Raw genomic sequence first — 27,368 nt, forward strand, 5'->3', positions numbered from 1 at the left:
CTGATCACATGATCACTGACTTGTGGGATACAATTGCTTTTGGGAGCTTCAGAGGAGGAAGATGCAAGAGTTCATGGATAAGAAACCCAGCAATCCGCTATGCTCACAAGGTGCTTTGCCAAATGTTCTTTACCAAGAACAATGATGGAGTGGTGCATCTAGCTGACATGGAGCTACTGGGCATGGGTCTTCATCCTCTCATCAGTCACTTGAAGAGCAAGAGAGAGTTTCGCCTTCCACATTACATCCCTTCTAGTGGTGCATTCTTGGCACGCCAAATGCTGATTTACAAGGACATTGCTTGGAGTGAGGGTAAAAGAAAGAAGCTCACTAAGTTACACAATGGATGGCTAGTGACAAGGATTCTGAAAGCAAGAGGTTTTGTCTTTGATAATGTTGCAGTCAGACCTGAGTTGATTGATGAAGTTACCCTCACCAAGGTTGGGTTTCTAAAAGAAAGCAATGGTGAACACTTCTTGTACACCTTCAAGCTCTTGCAAGATGAAAAAGTTCATGTTCTGTTGCCAAACCCAGCCATCACCACTCTCACAGAAAGGCACAATGTCTCCTTTATTGTCCTAAAAGATCAGCTCTACAACTCAGCCATTCACCCTCCAATTCCCAAATGTAAGAGGCCAATTAGTTCTAAGGGTAAAGAGCCAGTTGAATAGGAGGACATAACTAGGACCGCTGGTTTTGAGACTGAGGAGCCAAGAGATTTTGAAAGAAGGATGGGAGCAGGAAGGTATCACTTTGATCCTTACTTTTGGGGTGAGCCTGACTATCACACAAGGAAGCTGTATTCCAGAGTTAACACCCTTCAGAAATGGTGCAAATGGCAAGACAAAACGATCAACAAGCTGGTTGACTGTGTTAGGCAGCTTAAGAAGAAGGTTAAAAAGCTCACAGCTCCAGCCACCTCACCCAAACGAGATACAAGAGAAGAAGTGGGAGAAAGCTCAGCTGCCAATGACCTTGTGCTACCACCAGGAAAAGAAGATTGGGTGAATCCGGCGACAGCGTTCCAACCAGACTCACCTGAGAGCAGCCCACCCAGATATTCCACCCCATCATGTTCAACCTCCAATCCATCCCATTACTTGGGATCAGACCTCAGCGATTGAGGTAAACACTCAAAACCTTGTAAATAGCATGTAGACTTTCTTTTTCTTTTGCATTTTGCCTGTTTGCTTTGGTTTCACTTCTTTCTCATACTTTTATAACACAAGGGACTGTGTTATTTAAGTGTGGGGGAGGAGTTTTATCCTTTACTAATCATGTTTTCTATTTTCTTATTTTACACTTTGAGTCTTGAGTCATATTCTAGTTGCATATTCATCTAAGTGCATATAAAAACCAAAAAAATGGAAAAATCTGAAAAAATTTACACAAAAAAATGATCATGTAGTTGCATTCTCATTTTTAGGATTGAGTCTAGATTGCATTTGCATGTAGGTTGCATCTTGCAGGGAGTAATGATAGGTTTTCTAGAGAGTACATCACTTTGAGAACTTGAACTGAATATGCTTGTGAATCTTTTTCTGTGCTTGCAAAGTCTGAAATGATTTGAATCTGAGAAGCAAGTTTGAATTGAACTCAACTCTAATTAAGTGGGAACCTTGAACTTGACTTGAAAAATATCTTGTGATGCATTGTTTGAAAAAAGCTTGTGGATACCAATATACATACTTGAGCTAGAACCACTGTTTTTACCACTCTTTTCCTTAGCTCAAGTAGCTGAATCCACATCATGGATCAGTTCCCATACCTTGAACCCATCCTTCTTTTAAGCCAATGTTTGTGTGTGAATTGAAAGGCCACCTAGGATCAAACTTAGCAGAAAGTGTTAGGTTTAGAGCGACAAGGGCAGGTCTCATTGAGTGCTGTGTTCCAACATCAAGGAACTGAGACTTTTGGCGAGGAATAAGTGTGGGGGAAAAGACTTTGTGGTGAGTGGAAAAAGGTGAGATGAGTGGGAAAGAGAGAGTGAAAATAGCTAGGGGAAAGAAAGAAAAAAGAAATCAGTCTTGGTGTTTTGAGAAAGTGAGCTCTGGTTTGTTGAAAAGAAAGAGTCTAGCCTCTAAGTAAAAAAAAAAAAAAAAAAAAAAAAAAAGGGAGAAAAGAAGCCAAAAGGCTCAAATGTTTTGTTAAGAAAGAAAGAAGAGGCTAGAAGTTGTAAAAGAAAAAGAGCTGTGTAAAGTTTGAGTTCCAAGACTTGAGATGACCAGTGAAAAGTAAATCCCCTAGTGAGAGGAAAATGAGAGTGAAAAGTGAGGATTTTTGAGCAAGTGAGGAAGCTTTGAGTTGAGGGTGGGGTGTGATGAGTCTTTGCCCTTGTATGCATAGGTTGCTTTTTACCTTTAGCATTCTGCCAAAGTTTGATCATTCATAGAGAGATCCCTTTGCTGTATTTAACCCACTTGAGCACTGATGAGATCATTTTAATCTCATAGCCTCTCCCTAGCCAAGCCAGCTTGTTTAAACATTGCATCATGAGGTTCACCTGATAAAAGCTTAATAAATGTGAAAGAGTTGAGAGAGAGAAGAACTTGTGGAGATTCCTTGCTGAGTTGACATATATCTGAGTATGGCTTTGCATTGCATAATTGAGCATGAACTTGAGTTCTCATTGTGATCACTTCTCTCAAAAATAAAATGTGAACTCCCATTGCATACAACCTCTTTCTCTCATTTGCTCTTTTTGCTTGAGGACAAGCAAAGGACAAGTGTGGGGGAGTTGATATGTTCATAATTTGCATCATTTAGGTTGCATAAATCATTCCAAATCATGTTTTATTTCATGCATTTTAGGTCCTTAGGGTTTGTTTTAGAACTTAGGAGATGCATTAGGTCCCAATGAGTCTTTGCATGTTTTGAGTGTCTATCAGGTGAATATGGAGCTGAAAAGATGAATCCAGGAGGTGGAATGGTGAGCAAAGCTTGAAAAAGTGGAAAAATTGGGTCTTAGGAGATTATCGGCCATTCTCGCTGGCCAGGAAGGTTTTACCGGCCATTTTCATGTACCGCGGGAAGCTTTACCGGCCATTTTCAAGTACCGCGAATGAAGTGTATCGGCCAAAATCTCCGGGTGTGAACGTGCCTCAGAAATCGCCTGTCCGGGGAGCCTTCCGGTCCGATTCAGACGGCGGGTGCTTCATAGAAGTTGGAGAGAATTGGAGCACGGTCTCATAGCAAGTAGAATCGTGAAATTCGGACGCGTGAGCAGAGAGATAAGCTCGTCGGAAGGAACCCCTGTCTCGCAGGTATTCCGGACCGAGCAGATCATTTCTGAAGGATGCGAAGGACGGTGCACTTCCAGGCCGATTCAGTTTCAGGGGCCTTCATGAGAAACAGAGACATTTGAGTCTTCTTTCCAGAACATCCAATATCAGTCAATTCGGAGCTTTGAGCAGAAAGATACGGTCTCCGGAATGAACACATGTCTAGACGCCTTTCTCTGGTCGTGTAAATGCACTTCAAATATGTGCCCTCCAGGAAACCTTAAACTTCCCAAGCACTGAAACTTCCTTCATCAAAGTTGGAGATAAATGAGTCCTCTGTCTTCTGAAACCGGAATCACTGAATTCGGACAAGTCTCCAGGAAGTTACACTCTCCGGAATGCGAGATGGTCCAGACAGCCCAGAGCGACTAAGTTAAGCATGCCGCGATGGAATGCCACGGTCCACACTTGGCCGTGGCAACTTTTGTGCACCCTCAGCAAATGAAACGATCTTCATGCCACGGTCTACACTTGACCGTGGCAAACACAGACTTGGCTGAGAGGAACTTCTTGCAACCTTCGGCGATTGACACGGCCTAAATGCCACGGTCTGAGGCTTGACCGTGGCAACCTCTTGCAACCTTCGGCGATTGGCACGAGCTGAATGCCACGGTCTGGGACTTGACCGTGGCAAATGAACAAGTGGCTGGAGACAACTTCTACACAGCTTCGGCTTTTGACACGATTTCAATGCCACGGCCTGAGACTTGGCCGTGGCAAGCATAGACTTGGCTGGGAAGGATTTCACATGCATGCGGGTTTTGGCACGGTCAGAATGCCACGGTCTGGGGGCTTGACCGTGGCAACCTTTACACATCTTCGGCGTTTGACACGGTAACTTGCCACGAGTTCCAGATGAAGCTTGATCAGACCGTGGCATCAAAAGGAACCAAGAACACAAGTAAAGACTTTGACACGGTCAGGATTGCCACGGTCACTCCAAGAGCACACCAGACCGTGGCAAACCTACACTTACCCATCAAGGCCGGGTCAGTACCCGGTTTGTTCCGGGTTGACCCGGTTCGCCCAAGCCTCCTTTATAAGGTTTTTAGACCTAATTTGTAGAAGACACTTAATCTACTTTTAGTCTTCTTTCCCCTTTGGTGAAAACCTACTTAATACACGGCCGCCCTGCGACCCGCGTCTCCTGACCGTGGCAAAACCCATAAGGTTGCGTAATCTTGCCACAGTCGGGTTTTGAATGGTGACTTCCCCTCGTGCCTCAATCTAATCAACATGCCACACCTGATTTCTGACCATTGCTGGCCACCATGGCAAAATCCGAACCTTAGCCTTTTGCTTCTCTTTTCATTTCCTTGCATCATGCAACTTTTTCATGAGGTCAAACTCCTAAATATCAAACCGATGACCTGGAAACACTCAACAAACCCATCAAAAGCATCCAAAACCATAAAAAGAAAAGATCTATAACATATTTACAAAGGATAAGCTTGGAGTGTCTCCCAAGAGCACTTTGTTTAATGTCACTAAGTTTTACTTTGAATACCTGTTTAACAGGTTGGTGGGTCATCAAGAGGAACTGTAGAAGCCTCTTCTCTCTTCTCAGAAACAAGGCAATGCTTGACCCTTTGTCCATTCACAACAAAACCCTTTCCATCTTTTCCCTCCAAGACCAATGCTCCATAGCTTTTAACCTCTAAAACCCTGAATGGTCCTGACCATCTTGACCTCAATTTACCAGGAAAGAGCTTGAGACTTGAGTTACAAAAGAACCAGATCTCCCACCTTAAACTCCCTCTTGAGAATTTTCTGTTCATACAAGATCTTGGTCTTCTCCTTGTATATCCTTGCACTCTCAAAGGCATTGAGTCTGATCTCTTCAAGTTCATGCAACTGGAGTAGCCTCTTCTCTTGTGCTGTCTTAATGTCAAAGTTCAACATTTTAATAGCCCAAAGAGCCTTGTACTCAAGCTCCACTGGTAGATGACAGCTCTTCCCATACAACAGATTGAAAAGTGATGTTCCAATGGGAGTCTTGTAAGCAGTCCTATAGGCCCAGAGAGCATCATCCAACTTTTTGCTCTAGTCTTTCCTAGAGTTGCTCACTGTCCTTTCTAAGATGGCATTTATCTCTCTGTTTGAAACCTCTACTTGGCCACTGGTCTGAGGGTGATATGGACTAGCTATCTTGTGCTAGACACCATGCTTTCTTAGCAGCCCCGCTAGAGTCTTGTTCACAAAATGAGAACCTCCATCACTTATCACCACTCTAGGAACCCCAAACCTTGGGAAGATGGTGCTTTTAAAGAGCTTTACCACCACTCTAGAGTCATTGGTTGGGGAAGCAACAGCCTCAACCCATTTGGACACATAATCAACAGCAACAAGTATGTACTGATTCCCATATGAGCTCACAAAAGGAACCATGAAGTCAATACCCCAGCAATCAAAAAGTTCCACTTCCAAAATGGGATATTGGGGCATTTCACTTCTCTTGGAGATGTTGCCTTGTCTTTGGCACTGATCACAGCTTGATACAACCACCTGAGCATCTCTGAACATTGTAGGCCACCAGAACCCTGACTGTAACACCTTGGCCACTGTCTTGAAAGCTCCTAAATGGCCTCCATAAGCTGAGCCATTACATTCCTGTAGCACTTGTTGCGTCTCTTCCTCAGCTAAGCATCTCCTATACAGGTGGTCTTTGTTCACCACATACAGATACGGTTCATCCCAATGACTCCTTTGCACCTCTTTGAAGAATCTCTTTCTCTTGTAGGCATCTAGTTCAGGTGGCTCTACACCACAAGAGAGATAGTTAACAATGTCTGCAAACCACGGTAAAGTCCTCTCTCTTATAGCATTAGCCTATTCCACCTCTAAGTAGGTTTTAACAATCATTAGATGCTCTTCAGGAAGTGAGTCATCTAAGGGGACATCTGATTCCACTCTCAGTCTGCAGCTCCATTTTCAATGCCCTTCTTGTCCTGCACTTCCATATCAAATTCTTGCAGGAGAGGAACTCACCTCAAGAGTCTAGGCTTGGCGTCCTTCTTAGTCATGAGATATATGAGGGCTGCAAGATCAGTGTACACAATGACTTTTGATCCCACTAGGTAGTTTCTGAATTTATCAAATGCAAAAACTATTGCCAGCATTTCCTTTTCTGTGGTTGCATACTCTTCTTGAGCAGAATCAAGGGTCCTACTGGCATAGTAGATCACATGAAGTTTTCTGTCATTCCTCTGGCCAAGCACAGCTCCAACTGCATAGTCTGAAGAATCTGTCATCACCTCAAAGGGCAATTTCCAATCAGGGGCCTGGACAATTGGTGCACTGATCAATGCCTCCTTGATCTTCTTGAAAGCTTCTTCACACCGAGCATCAAAGACAAATTCAACCTCTTTGCACAACATCCTAGTCAAAGGCCTAGCTATTCTTGAGAAGTCTTTGATGAACCTCTTGTAGAACCCTGCATACCCAAGAAAGCTTCTTATCCCCTTGACTGAATTTGGAGCTTGCAGATTCACCATCACTTCCACCTTTGCTCTGTCCACTTCTATTCCAGCTTCTGAGACCTTGTGCTCCTCACATTTTTCCAGGACATAAGACAGATTATAGAAACAAGAGGAGAAAGAGTGTCCATAGACTGAGAAGTCATCCATGAAGACTTCTACTTTCTCCTCAATCAGATCTGAAAAATATACATCATACAACGCTGGAAAGTAGCAGGATCATTGCATAGCCTAAATGACATGCGCCTATAAGCAAATTTCCCATAGGGACAGGTGAATGTGGTCTTCTCTTGGTCTCTTGGATCTATGGGGATTTGAAAGAATCCAGAGTAACCATCTAGAAAACAAAAGAAGGGATGGTTTGCAAGCGTCTCTAGCATTTGGTCAATAAAGGACAAAGGAAAATGGTATTTCCTAGAGGCTGCATTGAGCTTTCTATATCTATACACATCCTGTGTCCAGTTATAGTCCTTGTAGCAATAAGGTCATCCCTCTCATTCTTTGTCACTGTCATTTCCCCCTTCTTGGGCACCGCATGTACTGGTGAAACCCATCTAGAGTCTGAGATTGGATAAATTATCCCAGCTTCTAGGAGTTTGAGAATCTCTTTCTTCACTACCTTTTTTAAGTTAGGATTGAGACGCCTTTGGTGCTCAATGGATGACATAGATTCCTCTTCTAGGTGAATCCTATGAGTGCATAGGGAGGGTGAGATTTGTCCTTAAAGACTCGTCAAAGCAGAATCGTTTTCTGCTCGTCCTTACAGACCACTTCTCCAAATGGGTCAAGGTCGACTCCTACGCAAGCATAAATGACGCCCAGGTTGAACACTTCATCTGGAAAAATATCATTTATCGACACGTGGTACCGTACGAGATAGTAATAGACAACGGATCTCAATTCATCTCAACTCACTTTAAAGCTTTCTGCGAGAAGTGGAAGATTCACCTAAGTAAATCCACGCCAAGATATCCCCAAAGGAACGGACAAGAGAAGAAGCTAACAAAACAATCTTGGACGGGTTAAAAAAGAGACTCGATGCTAAGAAAGGACGATGGGCAGATGAACTGGAAGGAGTCATTTGGTCGCATCAAACAACTCCATGCCGAGCTACCGGAGAAACTCCATTCGCCCTCGTCTACAGAACAGAATATGTGATCCCCCGAGGTGGATTTCCCCAGAATTCGACAAAAACTTTTGCAAGGACAAGAAGGTTTGAATCACCTGATGATGTTGGATGAGCTTATCTAATCAACGAAAGGCGCGTCCAAGCCTTAATCCAGGTTCAGAACTACCAACAAGCAACGGCGAGATACTACAACAAAAAATATCTGAAGCTGAAGATTTGAAGAACGGGAGATCGTCCTTAGAAAGGTATTCCAAAACACTGCCGAGAGAAGCTCGGAGCAAATTGGGAAGGCCCCTACAAGATCATGAAATTGGTTCGTCAAGGAGTTTATGAACTCGCGACGATGGCTGACGAAGCGATTCCGATATCGTGGAACGCCATGCACCTGAAGATATACTATCAGATACATCACCACCAACATGAACTACGGGACGGCTTGATCCCTGCAAAGGGTACATAGGCAGCTCGTCCTTGGACGGATTAAGCTATCCCCCCTCCAAAAAAGGGGGGGGAGTGGGTACGTATACACTTAAACCATTTTTAAATTTTTAGCTCGTCGAGTCAACTATTTTTAAGTTCATTTTCTCTTCAGATAGTTTTTCATCTCTTTATTGTCACTATGGCTAGTTTTTTATTTGACGAATTTTACATCGACTAGATTCTTATTTGTCATTGCATTCATTTCCGCAAAATCTTTTGCTCGTTACCACCCCACCTCAGTATCCAAACACCGAACACCTCGTCTCCTTGCTGGCCACAACGAGACAACAATTACAAAGTTCTCTAAATGGACTTTCACCACCTTTCTTAGGACGAGGGTGTAAGTTACATCCTCTATGGATAAAAATTAAGCGCGCTATACAAATTTCAGACCAAAAACGTATAGGTCGTCACAGTTCACTGTCGCATATGGATTATAAGTCGAGACTACATCGCTTTCTCTAAAACCAAAGTTAGCTCTTGAAACCCGGAAAAACACATTGACCCTCTCGGGAACGCCGGTCTATAGTCATACTCTGACACTATCGGTTTGGACTTTAACCTTGGCAATAAGAAATCCGAGTCTAACATCTCGGTAGGCAAAAACCAAACCAATTTAAACACCTCGTCACACTTCATCCCTTATGACTCAACGCCTCGACATAAACAGAGGACACCATAAAGGGAATCATTTCTCTTCTCAAAAATTGGGTAACCAAATCAAAGCAACTACCTAATTGTCTATCCAGACAGGAACGTACCTCCCGGCTCGGAAACACCGGTATTTAAACATATTACAACGTAAAAAGGATTCTTTTAAATCTTTGAAGTATCAAAACGGCTCAACTTTGTTTAAGACGCTCCATCAATATAACTTGAAACATCTCAGCCAAGGGAGACAGTAGCACCCCTAGCTCAGCTTAACAAACATCCAAAAGCCGTTTCTACGCGAACTACCTAGAAACAGCTTGCCTTGACACAAGCTTTCTTCAAGAACAGTTCGTCACGAATAACTCCCACAAAATTGCTAAGGCAAAAACTGCAACTCTAAAAAGAGATAAACAAAATCGAAACCAGATAAACCCACCGGAAACTTGATTTCGATAGTTAAGGAGGATAAAGCCGTCCAGGCACAAAAGCAAACAAGCCAATAAGTACGGATAAAGCCATCCAGGCACAAAGAAAAAAATATGATTCAGTACATAAGCAAGAGCACGAAAGTCATCCCTCTCGGTGCGAATTGGAGACGCCTTCGGCAGAAAGATCAGTAGCCCTCTGGGTGTTGATGTTGGAACCCATCGGATCTGTGACTCCAATCGAAGAGGTAGTAACCTCCAGCGGCTCATTTCCCAGACGAGACTCAAGAAAATCCGGGGAAACGAGCAAGATGACTAACTTCTCCCTCAAGTCTGTCGCGGCATGATCAAACGTCTCCTCGGCTCCAATTAGCTCGGCTTCCTAGCTCTTCAGTTTCTCCTCTTCGGCATCGAGACTAGCATCCAGTTTCCGGAGATCTTCGATGAGCACGAGATTGCTCCTGATTTGGCCAAGGTCATTTTCATCTCCTTTAGCCTTCTCCAACTTTACCATTTTCTTCTTAATCGCGGATAGACGCGCCCGTAACTTAGCCGCCGCCTCACATCTGGCCTCCTTTCGGGCAATCTTTACCCGTGACTCAAGAAGAGAGTCTTTCGCCGCGATCTGCCTCTTCAGGCAAGCGATTTTGCTGTTTTTCCTTACCCGCGATTCCTCATAACGGGTGACCATCTTTTCACAGTCCGCCTTCAAGACCTTTTTCTCTTCCTTGAGTGCCTCCATCCGGGCTAACACTTTTGCATTCTCCCCCGAGGCCTTCTCAAGCTCGGCCTTGAAAGTTGCGGCGTCGCGTCTAGCCTTTTCAAGGCGACGCTCATCTTTAAGTGCGTCGGCCTCATAGCCGGCCATCATCTCATTCACTGCAGCATAAAACTAAGAAAGACGGAGGATCAAAATCGAGTTTTAACGCAAGAAAGTGTTAAAGGTAAAATAACAACCATACCTTGGTCATGCGCTGTGCCATCGCAGCATAGGGCTTCGACCGTCTGAGATTTTCGGGGTGCGGCAAGATAACATTGGCGTTGTTGATCTTCGAGAAAAGAGATGCCGAAGCCTCGACATCATCGACAACAAGCTTTTCAGGGACCACCTTCTGCTTCTTCTTTATGACCTCGTCCTTGTCATAAGCCACTCCTTTGGCTTTCTCATTGGAAGATCGTCTGCGTTTCATCCCCTCGTGTTTCACAAGCTTAGAAGCGTCGGGCCTTGTGTGTTGCTGAAGCGCGTGCACCGCTGAGGCAAGAGGCGTAGGAGGATCCCTCGACAGGCTCGGCGTTCTAGAGGACGCCTCGGGGAAAATCTCTCCCCGTTCAGCATCACCCTCTTTGGCAGGGTCCAAGCCAGAAACAACCGCCTCGTCGCCTCTCTCTTTAGGATCCACTGGCTCGTCCGGAGCCGACATCTCCTCGTCGAGTTTGGCGGTCTCACCGGTCTTCTCAGCGTTTTCCTCACCCTGCTTAGAAGCCTCTGCAGTTGCCTCCTCGGCCTCCCTCCTCTTTCGCTCTCTCAAAGTGATCAAAACCATTTTCTCTCTCGTATCGGCCGAAGACTCGAAAGATTCTGAGTTAACTGTAACCTCAGCTAAGATGGAACGAGCTCTCTCCACTCTTTCGTGCGAGAAGTGGGGTTTCTAGTTGACCGTTCTAGTGACCAAGGCGTCTCGAACTGAAAACTGATCGTCTGGAATCAGAGGGAGAATATTCCGAACTGCACAACAAAGCAAAATAAGCGAGTCAGAAAATGAGACAAAATCTGCGAAAGATCTGAGCGAAAGCAAAGCTTTGGGTTGGCTACCAAGTGGTCCCCAATCTGTTTTCACCTTGTGGATAAAGCCTTCGCCCACCGATACCTCGTTCATTAGAACGTAAAAAAAGTACTCGGTCAAGAAACTGTCTTTGCTTGGGAAACAAATAATAATCTGACGTTTTGACTTGCTGGAGATGTAAAATTTGTTTCCCCCTGGGGCCTTGCGAATTTCCTACACATTAAGCAGGTGATTCAGCTTGACATCAACCCCGCATTCAAAACTCCGAACAAGAATGCCAACCATATGCCCGATCGAGATCTCATGTTTCCATAAGTCAAAAAATGCTTTGTATACGGTGAAGTGATCGGCAGGAGGACGGTCGACTCGGTCGGTCTTCCCCGGAACAATGAATTCTACTACCTCGGAGATTCCAAAGCGGTGTGTAACGCCTTGACAGATTCAGGAGATGAGAGAGTAGAACTGGGAGGATCGGATCGTTGCCTTTTCCCTCGGTGGTGTTCTTTTTGCCCAAAGAGGAAGCACCTCGGCTTGCCATAAGACGTTCCAGATCGAGTCTTGCTTCGACCGGATCGAAAGGAAAAATTTCCTCCTCGGCTTTCACCTCAGCAAAGTCTACGGCTTCGTGTTGTACAGAAGCACTGGAAGAACTTGTACAAGCAGACGCCTCGTCATTTACGGATCGGTCACAGAAATGGCTCGTCGAGTCAGATGCCTCATTTTCTATTGGATGAGCAGGGGAGGATTCACCAAAGAGGATTGATGTGGTGTGTCTTGAGGTATTTGCTTTTAAGTACTTTTATTACGTTTTTCTAGTATTTGTAGTTCCAAGACTCTTTTCAGGTAACTTAGGGAAAAGCTTAACAAAATGGATAGAAAACCAGATTTCAGCTCAGAGTCAAACCGTCAGAAGTTCACCCCCGATTGAAGGCCTGATGGTGACTGGTGAGTGAGGGTTGTGTCGAGGGTTGTCAAGTTATACCCTAAATGAAATCAATAACCGCAAGTGCACAGCTGATCGATTGTAGTACTTAGGGATCGAATCCACAGGGAATGAGGATCTTTCCTGCAAAAGCCTTCGAAAGAAATATAAAGTAAGGAAGTCTAGAACAAAGCGAGTTTTGTGAGGGATTTGGTGGTGTGTTTAAAATGTAAAAACAAAATCTAAAAAGAAAATACGGGAATTAAAATGACCTAAAAACTAAACTTAATGAAAACAAGTAAAAATGAGAAAAAACGGCTAACCTAATTGCTTGAATGAAAATCGATTGAAAGAGTAAATAAACTAGATTAAAGCTTGAATGAAAATCGGTATAAATCTATAAGAAAAGAGGTGCTGGGGTTCAGGGAAGTTTTCTCAGAGGTATGAACGATTCAAAACATTGCTAGAGAGTAAATTTGATAAGATCTTAGCTTAAACTTTTCAAATTGGAGTCACGGACGCATGAATACGCCACTGTCGTGATCATAGACAACTATCTCTCTCAACCCTGACCAGTAGGTTTCCACTCTGGCCCTGGAAAAGAAGAGATGCATTATCTTTAAGACTCGTCAGCATTCACAAATTGCCCATAGTTAGGTTTTCACTCCTATGTTTGTTTTGCTCTCCCAAACTAGATCTGACACCGGATGAACACTTTCGTGTCACCAAGCATCTGGATCAGATTGTAGTTCATGACGCTACTCTTATGCAGTAAAAACGAATTCAGAAGAAAAAGTTCTAAGATTCGGCTCAAAAGCTCATGGAATCCTCACCGAACATATAAATCCCCATCGAAAATTCTTTAGACCCAACAATAAAACTACTCAGACATGATGAACGAAATCAAAGACATAGTATTAAAGAGTAGAATAGAAACCAAAATTGAAAAAGAAAGAACAAGGGTTCAAGAGACAAATCTTTCTCTCCCTAAAACCTAAAACTTAAAAAGTATTCTAAAACAATAAGAGCATATGAGGACGTACGAATTAGGGTTCCTAAAATATGTATTTATAGTGCTCAAGACATCTCTAGGGTCTAGGGTTCCGGAATCAAGGCTGGGAAAATGATATGGGCTTAAGAAATGGGCCTTCAGGGTCAGAGTTAGCTGGCCGCGGTCGGGAAGTGCGCGACCGCGGAGAATGGTTGGCTGGCCGCGGTCGGGATGGCTGGCCGCGTTCGGGATGGCTGTGACCGCGGGGATTGGTCTGTTGGCCGCGGGTGGAAACACTTGCCAGCTGGTTTACGAGACATCTTGCTCTTCGCGTATCTTTTGATTGAGCTGTTCGATTTCCATGCTGTAAAGTGTGCTGGAAAGCTAGAAAATTCTCACCAATACACAAAAGATACTAGTCCACTTTTTCCGTCATGCAAAACTTAAACAATCTAAATCTTGATTCCAGTCAACTAGCTCTCTACATTCATTAAGTTCAATAGTGAGTTCTCATTAAAAAACATCATCCAAGGTAGACGGCGTTTGGCATTAAAGGGCTGTTTAAGTGGTGGAGTTAAAGTGTTTCGGGTTACCTGAAGATCTTGAGGATGCAAGATAATATGCAAAACCGCAAGAGAGATGAAGACCTGTTGATGACCGCAATTTTCAGTCACTTCTTCTTGCCAAATGTTGTTGCATAATCCTTCCTCCTTTGTTGTAAACATCTATTCCCCCAGACTTAGATTCTTTCCGGGAATCAGAAAATGATCTCCAAAACTCCATAAAATCGAACTCCAGCTGCCTTGGGACTTAAAATTCGACCTCTATAGACTCTCTAAGGCTTTTATTTCCTTTCTTTTCTTATTTTTGGATTTTTTTTGTTTTTTTTGTTTTTTGTTTTTTTGTTTTTTTTGTTTTTTTTTGTTTTTTTTAGAAGGAAATGCCTTTTAAAGAGAGAGAGAGTAAAGGACGAGATTGTACCGGAATTTGAGATTCTTCTAAGGCAAACTGAGCTTCCTCTTGTGCTTAATCCTTCCTGGAACTTTTCCGGCAAATCGCAGGTCTCTGTCCTTGGTGACTGAAAACTGTGTCGTTCCTCTTTCTCTCAAACGTTTTTGCACTTATCTGCATATAAGTCAATAGAAAACAAGAGTGCATGTGGTTTGAAAGAGGATTGGTTAAGGTGGGGAACTAGCTAAAGATGAACTAGCAATTCAGGATCAACTGAGAGTGGTAAAAGGATAAAGGAGTCCTGAATGAATGATTGGTTTCCCTGGTCTAATGCTTCAATGAGAAAATTAAGTCCAAATTAAGTCCAAATAAAACAGAGCTAGTGTATTCCTTCATCTAAATCGAAATCATTCAAATTCCTCTGGGGTAACGAATGTGCTTAGCTAACGCCTAGTCTAGTCCTAAATCATGAATGAGCATGTCACTAGGAACAGTCTAAAAGCACACAGTCAACTATCATTGATTCATGTTCACCATTCCCTTTAAAACGTATTATGTTTTGAAAACCGATTTTGAAAAACTTTAAGGAAAATGCAAAAAGTGTAGATAATGCAAGACTCATGAAAGAAATGATGTGAGCATGGAAAGCATGGAGAGCTTGGAGCATGGAACTAAACCGCAGCTTGAACCCGTGGAGCTTGGAGCTGAAGATGATGAAGCATTGATCGTCCCCAATGGTCCCATGACAAGGTCTAGAGCAAAAGAGTTCAATAAAGTCATCAACAACCATCTACTTACCATTCAGGCCAGCCTTAGAAGTGAAGCTTGTCCAGCCACATTGGTTGTGATTCAAGCCGTCTAAGCGATGACAATGGAGGTGTGTGGACTTGTGCTCTTTTTCCCTCCTCTTGGTTTTGTCCCAATGGGTTTTCCAAGAGAGTTTTTTAACGAGGCTTGGCCACATACTTCTTACCTCAGCCCATTGTCATCATTCGGCCCTCTTCTCTTCTTGTTTCAATTTGAATTTCCTTAGTGTTATTTCTATCTTCTTTCTATTCAAACTTGGTCTTTATGTGCATGAATTTTCGAGGCATGTCTCTTAAATTCTATGCTTGACCGAAATGATTCTTCTCCTTCTTCCCCCTTCTCTTTATATTCCGTACTTGACTCTTCATTCGATTTTCATCAAACTTCTTATTTCTAAAACTCTCTCTAGTTGTTTGATCCGAATAGTGTGTAATATCTATTCAACTTTATTCTTCTCTTGGTGTGTAATATCCTAGAAGAATTAAGCATCGAAAGTCTAAGGAACATCCGCAATCCTTAGAAGTTTCACTTCACCCCCATCGTTCAGATCATTCACCAAACCAAATCATCACTTCCGCATCACCAATTCAACCACACGAAGAGCATCAAGGGGCAAGACTCATTCATCACGATCAGGAGTCTATCAGGTGGTATCAGAGCTGCTTCGTGCAGGTTGTGTCGATCTGAATCAAAAAGATTTCGTTTGTGACTTTTCATTATCAATCAAAACGTTTTTGAGAAAACTGTGTTATTATCTGTTTCCGAGCACCAGGTTGTTAGAATTGTTTAAAATCGAATACTGATCCAAAAATCGTGAAACCAGTTGTGTTCGAACCTAGATTGAGTCTAGTTTCTGTTAAAATTGAAATCGGAATTTTTGGATGTGTTTTGATATTTTTCCCGAGTCGATTTCTCTGAACAGTCGCTAGTAGGTTCTTGTGGTAGTTGAAGAGTTATTCATTTGTTTGATCCATTGTGTTGCGATTTCTTCCAAAGAACACTTGACTGGGGTTATTTTGTGTTGATTTTCAGGATGGTAACGCCACCATTGGAAGAAGATGAAAGAGGAAGCAATAGCGTCAACCAAAAGCAAATGAATGAGACTATCGCAACCGAGGTAGCCAGATTAGTTGCTCAGCAGTTAGAGGCCTTTAAACTTGATCAGGAAAATTCGAGAAGAGCACGTAAGGAACGTGATAATCAAAGTCAAGCAGATGCTAGCCATCACTCCGACTACTACAGTCATTCTTCTAAGACAAGTAGTCACCGACGAAGAAGAAGTGCTAGAGATGAGCGAGTGATTCCTAGGGATAATCTAGCTGGAGTGAAAGTTCGTATTCCTTCTTTCCAAGGCAGCAACGACCCTGAGGAGTATCTTGAATGGGAAAAGAAGATGGAACTCGTCTTCAATTGTCATGAGTACACTGAAGAGAACAAAGTCAAAGTTGCACCTACCGAGTTCACCGGGTATGCACTAAGTTGGTGGGATCAGCTAACTCTCACTAGGAAGCGTGTAGGAGATTTTCCAGTAGAGACTTGGAATCAGATGAAGCATCTTATGAGGAAAAGATTCGTGCCAAGTCACTATCATAGAGAGCTACACCATCGGCTGAGAAACTTGGTACAAGGCAATAGGACCGTTGAAGAGTATTTCAAGGAGATGGAAACTTTGTTGATAAGAGCTGATATTCAAGAAGATCCAGAAGCCGCCATGTCTAGATTCATGGGAGGATTAAACCAAGATATTGCTGACAAATTGGAGGTTCAAAATTATGAGGAGCTAGAGGAAATGATGCACAAGGCAATTATGTTCGAAAAACAACTTAAAAGGAGAAGCTCCAAGTCGAGTTTTGTTCCGAAAAAATCTAGCTATCACCGAGAAGTGAAGTCTAGAACTTCAAGAGATTACAAGCCGTTTGTCAAGCCCAAGGTTGAGAGTGTGGATCTTAAAGGAAAAAGTACTAACGTTGCACCAAGGACAAGAGACATTAAGTGCTTTAAGTGTCACGGCATTGGACATTATGCTAGTGAATGCTCCAATAAGAGGGTTATGATCATCATGGCAAATGGGGAAGTTGAATCTGAAGATGAGAAGCCTAAGGAAAGACAACTTGAGGATGAATCATCGGAGGAAGAGTATGAATCAGCCGCTAAAGGACAAATGATGGTGGGAGTCGCCATGAGAGCTTTGAGTGTCATCACGAAATCTGATGAGCAAGAACAAAGAGAGAACTTGTTCCATACAAGGTGTCTGGTTAAGGATCAGATTTGCAGCGTGATCATTGACGGTGGAAGATGTACAAACGTTGCTAGCGAGACTATGGTTGCGAGACTTGGGTTGCAAGTAATCAAGCATCCGAAACCATACAAGCTGCAGTGGCTGAATGAAAATGGCGAAATGGCTGTGGATAATCAAGTCAAGGTACCTCTATCAATTGGAAAATATGAGGATGAGGTCTTATGTGTTATTTTGCCAATGGAAGCTAGCCATATACTGTTGGGAAGACCATGGCAATCGGATAGGCAGGCTATGCATGATGGTTTCACGAATCGGCATAAGTTTGAGTTCAAAGGAAGAAAAACCGTGTTGCTACCTATGACCCCTCATGAGGTTTACCAGGATCAGTTGGTCATGAAGATGGGTAGAAAGAAAGCTATCAAACCATCTAACCTTGCTATTGTGCCGAATATCCCAAAGGGAAGTGATCTCCATAAACCAAACTTACTTTTTGTTTATAAAGAAACGCTTATGAGTATCACTAACCCTGAGCAGGAAATCCCTAGCACTCTTAAACATGTATTACAGGAATATAGGGATGTGTTTCCTGAGGAGAATCCGGAGGGATTACCACCCATTAGAGGCATAGAACATCAAATCGATTTTATCCCGGGAGCCTCATTGCCAAACAAACCAGCTTAAAGAACTAATCTCGTGGAGACTAAGGAACTAGAAAAGCAAGTCACGGAACTCATGAAGAAAGGACACATCCGTGAAAGCATGAGTCCATGTGCTGTGCCCGTACTACTAGTACCTAAAAAGGACGGAAGCTGGAGGATGTGCGTCGATTGCAGAGCCATCAATAATATAACGGTTAAGTATCGCCATCCCATACCTAGATTATATGATATGCTAGATGAGTTACATGGGTCTTGCATCTTTTCTAAGGTTGACTTAAAAAGCGGGTATCATCAGATTAGGATGAAGGAAGGGGATGAGTGGAAAACCGCATTTAAAACTAAGCAAGGGTTGTATGAATGGTTAGTGATGCCATTCGGGCTTACAAATGCACCTAGTACATTCATGCGATTAATGAACCATGTTCTTAGAGCATACATAGGGAATTTTGTGGTTGTTTACTTTGATGACATCTTAGTTTATAGCAAAAACATAGAAGATCATGTTCAGCATTTGCGTAAGGTGTTAGATGTGCTTAGAATGGAGAAACTCTATGCCAACATGAACAAATGTACTTTTGGAACGGATAACTTGGTCTTCCTAGGTTTTGTTGTGAGTGCAGATGGTGTTAAAGTGGATGAAGAGAAGGTAAAAGCAATTAAAGAATGGCCTAGTCCAACCTCCGTAGGAGAAGTGAGGAGCTTTCATGGACTTGCGGGATTTTACCGAAGATTCGTTAAGGACTTTAGCACATTGGCTTCTCCGCTTACTGAAGTTATCAAGAAGGACGTTGGATTTAAGTGGGAAACGGCTCAAGAAGAAGCATTTCAAACCTTGAAAGAGAAACTTACTCAGGCTCCTATCCTTTCCCTACCTGATTTTGTTAAAACTTTTGAAATCGAATGTGATGCATCGGTGTTGGTATTGGTGCTGTGTTGATGCAGGACAAGAAGCCTATAGCTTATTTCAGTGAAAAGCTAGGAGGAGCGACACTTAACTATCCAACCTACGACAAGGAACTCTACGCTTTGGTGAGGGCTTTACAAACGTGGCAACACTATCTCTGGCCAAAGGAGTTCGTGATCCACACCGACCATGAGTCTCTAAAACATCTCAAGGGACAACAAAAGCTTAACAAGAGGCATGCTCGGTGGGTAGAGTTCATTGAGACATTTCCCTATGTCATCAAATACAAAAAAGGTAAGGACAATGTCGTGGCTGACGCATTGTCCCGGAGGTATGTGTTACTTTCATCTTTGGATGCCAAGTTACTTGGTTTTAAACACATTAAAACTCTCTATGAGAATGATTCTGATTTTGGAAAAATATTTGCTGCTTGTGAGAGATTTGCATTTGGGAAATATTATAGGCATGAAGGATACTTGTTCTATGATAACCGTTTGTGTGTTCCTAACTCGTCTTTGAGAGATTTGTTTCTAAGGGAAGCACACGGTGGAGGATTAATGGGACACTTTGGTGTGTCTAAAACTTTACAAGTCATGCAAGATCACTTTCATTGGCCACATATGAGGCGAGATGTTGAGAAAATGTGTGAGAAATGTTCAACTTGTAAACAAGCGAAAGCTAAGTCGCAACCCCACGGTTTGTATACTCCTCTCCCTATTCCTTTGCATCCTTGGAATGACATTTCAATGGACTTTGTAGTAGGATTGCCTAGAACTAGAACGGGTAAGGATTCAATCTTTGTGGTGGTGGATAGATTCTCTAAGATGGCGCATTTCATTCCATGTCATAAAACCGATGATGCTAAGCATGTAGCCGAACTGTTCTTTAGGGAAGTTATACGTCTACATGGCATGCCTACGACCATCGTATCTGATAGAGACACCAAGTTTCTTAGCTATTTTTGGAAAACGCTTTGGTCTAAGCTAGGAACTAAGTTGTTATTCTCCACTACTTGCCACCCCCAAACTGATGGTCAAACCGAGATAGTTAATAGAACCCTATCCACACTTTTGCGTGTGTTGATCAAGAAGAACCTAAAGGCTGGGGAAGATTGTTTACCACATGTAGAATTCGCTTATTATCATTCCATACATTCTGCTTCTAAATTTTCACCATTTCAAATTGTTTATGGGTTTAATCCCACCACTCCTTTGGATTTGATGCCTTTGCCTCTGAGTGAAAGGAGTAGTACAGATGGAAAAAAGAAAGAAGAGTTGGTTCAGCGAATCCATGAGGCGGCAAGGAAGAATATAGAGGACAAGACAAAACAATATGCCAAGTATGCTAACAAGGGCCGCAAGGAACTTATCTTCGAGGAAGGAGACTTAGTTTGGATTCATCTCCGGAAAGACCGTTTTCCCAATGAAAGAAAGTCTAAACTAATGCCAAGAATGGATGGACCTTTTAAAGTGCTTCAAAGGATCAACAATAACACCTACATACTGGATTTGCAAGGTAAGTATAACGTGAGTAATACTTTCAACATTATTGATCTTGTTCCTTTTATTGCAGATGAGTTGGATTTGAGGACAAATCCTTTTCAAGTGGGAGAGCCTGATGTGAGCATGGAAAGCATGGAGAGCTTGGAGCATGGAACTAAACCGCAGCTTGAACCCGTGGAGCTTGGAGCTGAAGATGATGAAGCATTGATCGTCCCCAATGGTCCCATGACAAGGTCTAGAGCAAAAGAGTTCAATAAAGTCATCAACAACCATCTACTTACCATTCAGGCCAGCCTTAGAAGTGAAGCTTGTCCAGCCACATTGGTTGTGATTCAAGCCGTCTAAGCGATGACAATGGAGGTGTGTGGACTTGTGCTCTTTTTCCCTTCTCTTTGTTTTGTCCCAATGGGTTTTCCAAGAGAGGTTTTTAACGAGGCTTGGCCACATACTTCTTACCTCAGCCCATTGTCATCATTCGGCCCTCTTCTCTTCTTGTTTCAATTTGAATTTCCTTAGTGTTATTTCTATCTTCTTTCTATTCAAACTTGGTCTTTATGTGCATGAATTTTCGAGGCATGTCTCTTAACTTCTATGCTTGACCGAAATGACTCTTCTCCTTCTTCCCCCTTCTCTTTATATTCTGTACTTGACTCTTCATTCCAGTTTCATCAAACTTCTTATTTCTAAAACTCTCTCTAGTTGTTTGATCCGAATAGTGTGTAATATCTATTCAACTTGATTCTTCTCTTGGTGTGTAATATCCTAGGAGAATTAAGCATCGAAAGTCTAAGGAACATCCGCAATCCTTAGAAGTTTCACTTCACCCCCATCGTTCAGATCATTCACCAAACCAAATCATCACTTCCGCATCACCAATTCAACCACACGAAGAGCATCAAGGGGCAAGACTCATTCATCACGATCAGGAGTCTATCAAGAAAAGTGGTTAGAAAGGGATGAAATCCTCCCCCAGACTTAAATCACACTGTCCTCAGTGTGAAACAAGTCGAGATTGGATGAGAAAGATGCATATATAATCGAATTGGTAAGGCCAAAGAGAACTTACTTGGATCCGGGATGCTGGTGGAAATGAACCGGATTCATTCGAAGAGGTTTGGGAAGGTGATAGGTGGTGATGAAGGTGGTGGAGGGTGATGAATGAGGTGGAGTGGGAATTGATGAGGTGAAATGAGGTGAAGTGGGTGGTTTGGGGTCGGGTTTCATCTCAACGACCATTTGCAGCGGTCAGGAGCCACGCGACCGCGGCAAACCGGTCCTCGGCCGCGGTCAGAAAAACGCCACCGTGGTCGAACATGTGTTTCCCGCGGTCAGAGCATCTGCGACTGCGGGGGCTTATGTCGCGGCCTGTTCCTGCTTCTCCTTGGTTCCTGCCGGGCCGAGCGGTCACGGACCATCCTTCTTTTTGGTTTTCTTTTTTTTTTTATTGATTTTTTTGGCTTTTTTTTGTTTTATAAGAAACACCTGAAACTAAGAAAAAGAAAAAGATCAATAGAAACAGAAAGAAAAATCCTAAAGAAAACAATACCTAAATGGGTTGCCTCCTATTAAGCGCTTCTGTTTTAAGTCGTTTAGCTCGACTTTTGGTGTTGGACATGGCTTAATCCAATGAAGAAGACCTTGTCTTGAGACAAGTCTTTTTCGACATCTCCTTGCTTTGCCTAGCAGGTTCTTCGTCACACCAAAGTTCTTCTTCAAACTCTTCTGTTGCAGAACGTTTTCCTGCTTTGCTGTTGTATGGGACAGCTTCTGTGAAGACATCGTTGTCGATATTAGCAAATGAAATCCTCCGGTTTGGCCAGTCCATTATAGCTCCGGAAGTTGCTAGAAAAGACCATCCGAAAATCACTGGATATGTTGCGTCTCTCGTCTCGACAATGTAGAAGTCGACAGGCACGAATCTCCTATTCTCAAAGGAATTTCATGAGCTATTCCTTGAGGCCTTGCATTGGAATCATCAGCTAGACTAATCTTTGCTCTAGTCCTGCGCAGATGTTTAATGCCAAGTCTCAAAGCAATTGCCTTGGACATCATGTTAAGACAAGCTCCAGAATCACAAAGCACGTTTTAAAACATTTCTCCTCTAATAGAACAATAGATAAGAAACTGACCTACACTTTCGATTTTGTGAAGTGTTCGAACAGGTTTACCTCTTCTGGCATGATTGAACAAGTCTTCTATCTTAGGGATTGAATCCTTGCTCTCACAGAAGTAATGGCTGATATTCTCATATTTTGTCATGTTTAGGATTGCTTTTTTGTCCAAATATTGAGTCTAATGCATACATTTAGGTAGTTTTACATATATTTGTCTTTGCTTTCGTCTTTAGTTAGGAATTGCATTAGGTCCTAGAGAGTTTTGCACTTTTGGTGTGTTTACAGGTCATTTGGAGCTAATTGGGAGCAATTGGGACAAAAGCCATGGAGAGACCATCACCTTATGTGCATCAGACTCGGACAAGTGTTATGGAGCCGACGATCCCTCAACTTGATCACCTGAGAAAGAGGACTTTCACCAGGATTCAGCCTCCAGAGTCTGCATAAAGAATCAAGAGAGTTGAGTCTAGTTTCCAGAACACTTTAGATTGTCCAATTTTCAGTTTTGAGCTGAAAGTTACGGCGATAAGAAGCAGTACATGTCTCGGAGCGGGTAAAAGACCAACGCAACGCACATCAAATAACCGGTGGAACGGAGCCTTTTCCAACGTCACCTGAACCCGGACCCTTCACCAAATTTCTAGATATTTGAGTTTTCTTTCCATTGCAGTTAAAATCATGCCATTTGTAGCCATATCATGGAAGTTACTCTCCCCTCAATGCAAAGTGGTCCGAGAAGGCTTAGGTTGTGCGATACGGTACTGCAACTTGATTAACTCGCACCCATGAATGTTCAACGCTCTGGAAACAAGTTGAGACTTTAGAGATGAGTGTAAGGAGACTCTGAGCAAGGTAGAGACTTCCAGAATCAAATTTTAGTAAGTCCACAATGCTGTGCGAGATAGACCTGCGAGTTGTACATGAAGTGGAACCATGTAGCACATGTGTTCGCAAATTACACCGACTTGGGCATGCGACTTGGGCAAGGAAGTGACCATCTCGCACACATATTATTTCCATAATGCGTCCTGGTTGTGCGAGTTGAAGAGAAGGAACCTGAGCAGCACAAACATTCGCTGTTTACACCTAGATAGGCATGCGGCTGAGGCTGAGGGATTTATGGCGCACAAGGCTGCTTCTATGGCTGTGCAACTTGGACCTGCGACTTGGGAAGCACCTGACCATGTCGCACACTTGAGACATGACCCATTTGAAGCCAGGTCAGTACCCAGTTTGTCCTGGGTTGACCCGGTCCGCAAGAGACACTATATATGCTTTTTAGGGTTTTTTCCAAGACTTAAGCTTTGTTTTCTCTTGTTTCTCTTTCCCCTTTTGTTAAAAAACGAGTTTGTTAAGAGATATCTCAAGGATTTAATCAATCTAAGTCTGTTTCTTATCATATCATCTTCTTATCTTTGCTTCTAATCATGATTAACTTCACTTCTTGCAAAGGAAGAAGTGATTTGGGTTTCACCCTTGTTGAACCAGTGGTAGAGACTCCATCAGATGTCCTTCCTTGGACCATTCTCTGATCCTTTCTTTCAGTAATCTCAGAATTATTCTTTCTCATATCAAAAGAAGCTGCCTCCCCACCTTCTTTCTCAATGTCCTCATTGAGATCACTGAACATGAACTCAAACTCATCTATGATGGCGTCCGCATCATCTTTTGTCAGGCATTTTTCACTTGAGACATTGCCATGGAGAAGGTCCTCAATTTCTTGGACAGCAGCATGATTCTCATCATTTGAGAGGATTGCATTGCAGTATTCTGTTCGATGTGCAATTGATGTCCCTGGTAAAGATCTTTGAGCTTGAGAACTGCAGTGGCCCTTGTTGTTCTCTAGAGTCTTGACTTTGGAAGCCAAAGTTGAAAGTTAAGTTAGAAGATCTGAATAAGTGCAATCCACCTTGTTGTTAATCTCTGCCATTTTCTTGTTGAAGTCTATGGCACCACTTGCTTGACCTTTGAGGATTTGCTGGAGCAGGTTCTGCACTTCTTGATCCTTATTCTCTGAGTTCTGTTGGAGTCTTTGTTGTTGGGGAGAGAAAAAACCTTGTTGTTGAGTGTTTTGAGGATAGAAGTTCTGCTTTGGGGGATTCTTGTAGTAGGTAAAACCCTTTTGGTAACATTGTTGGCCACCTACAAAGTTCACCTCAGCTATGGTTTCTTCCCTTTGAAATGTGTCTTGAAACACATGATTCAAATCTCTAACAAAGTTGGCTGACTGATGAGAAGCTAAGAGAAGTCTGTCTAGCTTCTCATTGAGAGACTTGATGTCTTTCCTTGTCCTTTCCTCTTCAGCACTCACAGCTCCTCTTGAATTCCTTTCAAAGTCTGATCCATAAAGCTCATCACTTTGAGCTACATTCTACACTAGGGTCATGGCATCATTGACTTCCTTGGTCATGAAATTACCATTTGAAGCTGTGTCCAAGAGGAGTCTGACCTTTGGTAAAGCACCTCTGTAGAAGGTACTTAGTAGCTGACAATCTGAGAATCCATGGTGAGGGCATTGCATGGTATACCCTCTAAATCTTTCCCAAGCCTCACAAAATGATTCATGGTTCTTCTGAATGAAACTTGAGATTTCATTTCTTAACTTTGCTGTTCTTGATGAAGACAAGAACTTGGTTAGAAATGCTCTTTTGCATTGCTCCCATGTTGTGACTGATCCTTGAGGTATAGACTTTTTCCACTGATGATCTTTGTCTCTTAGAGAAAAAGGGAACAGCCTTAACTTGAAACTGTCCTCACTCACTCCATTGATCTTAGTTAGATCACAAACTCTATCAAAGTTGTCAATGTGATCTAGTGGGTCTCCTACTGCCAAGTCATGGAACCTGTTTGATTGCACCATGTTGATCAAGCCAGACTTGATCTCAAAATCGTTTTCAGGTGTTGGAGCTTGAATCCCATGTCTTTGACCCTGAGCATTGGCCTCATCACCAGCTCCCACAACTTGTCTTGGACGTGGAGGTGGTGGGTCTTGCTGATTCTGGTGGTTTTCTTTACCACCATGAGCCTGTTGCCCTTGATCTATACCCAACCTCTCAATGTGCTCAGCTCTTTCTCGTTGTCTTCTTTCTTCACTTCTGGTGTTCATACACCTGAAAACAAAGAAAACACTTGAAAGGTAATCAGTAAAACAAAAGAAAATGACTTGATCTCAAGAAGATCCAAAGTCCTAATGCTAGAATGAATCTCCAATTGGCAACGGCGCCAAATTGATAGTAGGAATTTTTCAATCCTTGATCAATTCCTCAACTACTCATGTCATTGTAGCACTTGAGGTATCAATCCAAATGGAGAGATTCTAGACACTAGAACTATGAGGAGCTATCTTAATTCATGTCTAATAAGCAGATAAGTTGGTAACAAGGTGATCTAAAAACATAAAGCAAACAAGAACAAGCAGTAATTAAGAATTAAACAAGCAAGAGAAACTTAACAAACACTCAAATTCAAATAAAGAGAAAGCTAAACCTCTAGATGTGATCATTGATCAGGGTGCTTTAAATGTGAATTCATGATGCTAAGCAAACAATGCAACACTTGCAATTCTTTAGTCTAGACTTCCAAATCAGATTAATTCATTCTCATGACAAAAATCCCTTTGTTAATTACCAATTCAAGACTATTTCCCATTAGATGAATAAACAATCAACAAGCATAAGGTTCCAAGTCTAAAATGACCAGACAGCCTCTTTGTGCATCAAAATAAAAGCTAAGAAAGACTGAATCTTATACAGAAAGATAAAGCAAACATCACATGGTCTCAAATTCCAATTAACTTAGAACTCTAATCTAGATTAATCCTCTCATGAAGTCATTAACCTCTACACTAATCCATTTTCAAACCAAATCATCATTTGTGAAATATGAATCAATGAGCATTAAGAAACAGTTCTAATATGTCATTCATGCATTTAACAATCATTCCCATGATGAAAAAGGCATAAACCCTTAAGTTAGCTCATTCAGGCATTTCATCAAACACCTTGTGGATGGAGAAATGCCTAAGTTCTAGATCAAGCTTATAATGAGAGATCTAGCATTAGGATCAGCTAACTAACGAAAGGAGAAGAGAATCTAAGCTTAAACAATCATTAATCTACATCTAAGCACCATAATCTAAACACCTAGAAGCTTAAAAGAAGACTACTCACTAATCATGATGAACACACCATTTCCTTTGCAAGAGGTGGTGTTAATCATGATTAGAAGTTGAGATGATATGATGAAATGATAAGAAACAGCTTTAAGATAATGAAATCTCTTAGATAACTCTTAATCACGTCGGTTTTACACAGATAAAGTAAGAAAACAAGAGAGAAACTAAGAGAGAAGATAAGATGTTTAGGGTTTTTTTTCCAAAAAGCTATATATACTAAGTGCTAATGGACCGGGTCAGCCCAGGACAATTTGGATCCTGACCCGGCTTTGATGGATAGTGGTGTGGTTTGCCACGGTCAGATGATGCTTGGCCAGACCGTGGCAAACTGATAGTGTCAAAGTTCTTGGACAGATTCTTCTTGATCAAGGTTGCCATGGCTTGATTTACACCATGTCTAGTGGCCGTGTCTCTTCTTTTCTGGGTTTGGGTGATGAACTTCTTGGATTACCACGTTCTTGATCTGGACCGTGTCATGTTGGGCGTGGCAAGGTGTTGATGATTCGGTGATTGCCACGGCCAAACATCAGGCCGTGCTTCAAGACCATGTCAAATCCCGACCATGACATTATGGGCGTGTCAAAGATCTTCATTGCTTGTCGTGGTCAGGTCCAAGGCCATGCTTCAAGACCATGTCAAATCCCGAGAGTTTTCATATTATGCCACGGCCAAGCTCAGGCCGTGGCATTATCACCGTGTCAAATCATGACACTTAGCACCTTATCCACTCTTAGACGTCTGGCTGATATGTATGTCTCTTGCCTTCCTTAACTCTCATCTTACGACTCCAAATCCAATGATTCGACCTGTTCTGGGACCGTGACTCTATCATCTCCAACTTTGATGAAGGGTTCGGGTTCAGATGACGTCGGCAAGTGC

At 42.5% G+C, this 27,368-nt stretch overlaps 1 protein-coding gene, 1 non-coding gene and 1 pseudogene across 2 annotated transcripts; 2 read left to right on the plus strand and 1 right to left on the minus strand.

Annotated features, from left to right (window-relative positions):
• Positions 1 to 9,824: 9,824 nt before the first annotated feature.
• On the minus strand, positions 9,825 to 10,986 carry LOC112090247. The gene is made up of 2 exons (XM_024161102.1): positions 10,405 to 10,986; positions 9,825 to 10,334 (listed from the first exon to the last, which is right to left on the minus strand). Exons 1-2 carry the CDS (start codon positions 10,984 to 10,986, stop codon positions 9,825 to 9,827), a joined length of 1,092 nt encoding a protein of 363 aa, XP_024016870.1.
• A 4,944-nt stretch (positions 10,987 to 15,930) lies between these two features.
• LOC112090249 lies at positions 15,931 to 20,546 on the plus strand (annotated as a pseudogene).
• Positions 20,547 to 24,813: 4,267 nt separating this feature from the next.
• On the plus strand, positions 24,814 to 24,920 carry LOC112081701. Its single transcript, XR_002896623.1, has one exon. It is a non-coding gene; the product is annotated as a small nucleolar RNA R71 (small nucleolar RNA).
• The last annotated feature ends 2,448 nt before the right edge of the window (positions 24,921 to 27,368 follow it).

This window comes from Eutrema salsugineum, unplaced genomic scaffold (genome assembly GCF_000478725.1).
Source record: "Eutrema salsugineum unplaced genomic scaffold, Eutsalg1_0 scaffold_10, whole genome shotgun sequence".
NCBI lineage: Eukaryota > Viridiplantae > Streptophyta > Magnoliopsida > Brassicales > Brassicaceae > Eutrema > Eutrema salsugineum.

What these genes read in the sequence shown, in the direction of transcription:
- LOC112090247 (XM_024161102.1), bottom strand. Translation starts at nt 10,986, where the DNA reads ATGGTTTTGATCACTTTGAGAGAGCGAAAGAGGAGGGAGGCCGAGGAG. An exon ending in TGGCACAGCGCATGACCAAG is followed by an intron (nt 10,335 to 10,404) that starts GTATGGTTGTTA and finishes CGTCTTTCTTAG; the next exon opens with TTTTATGCTGCAGTGAATGA.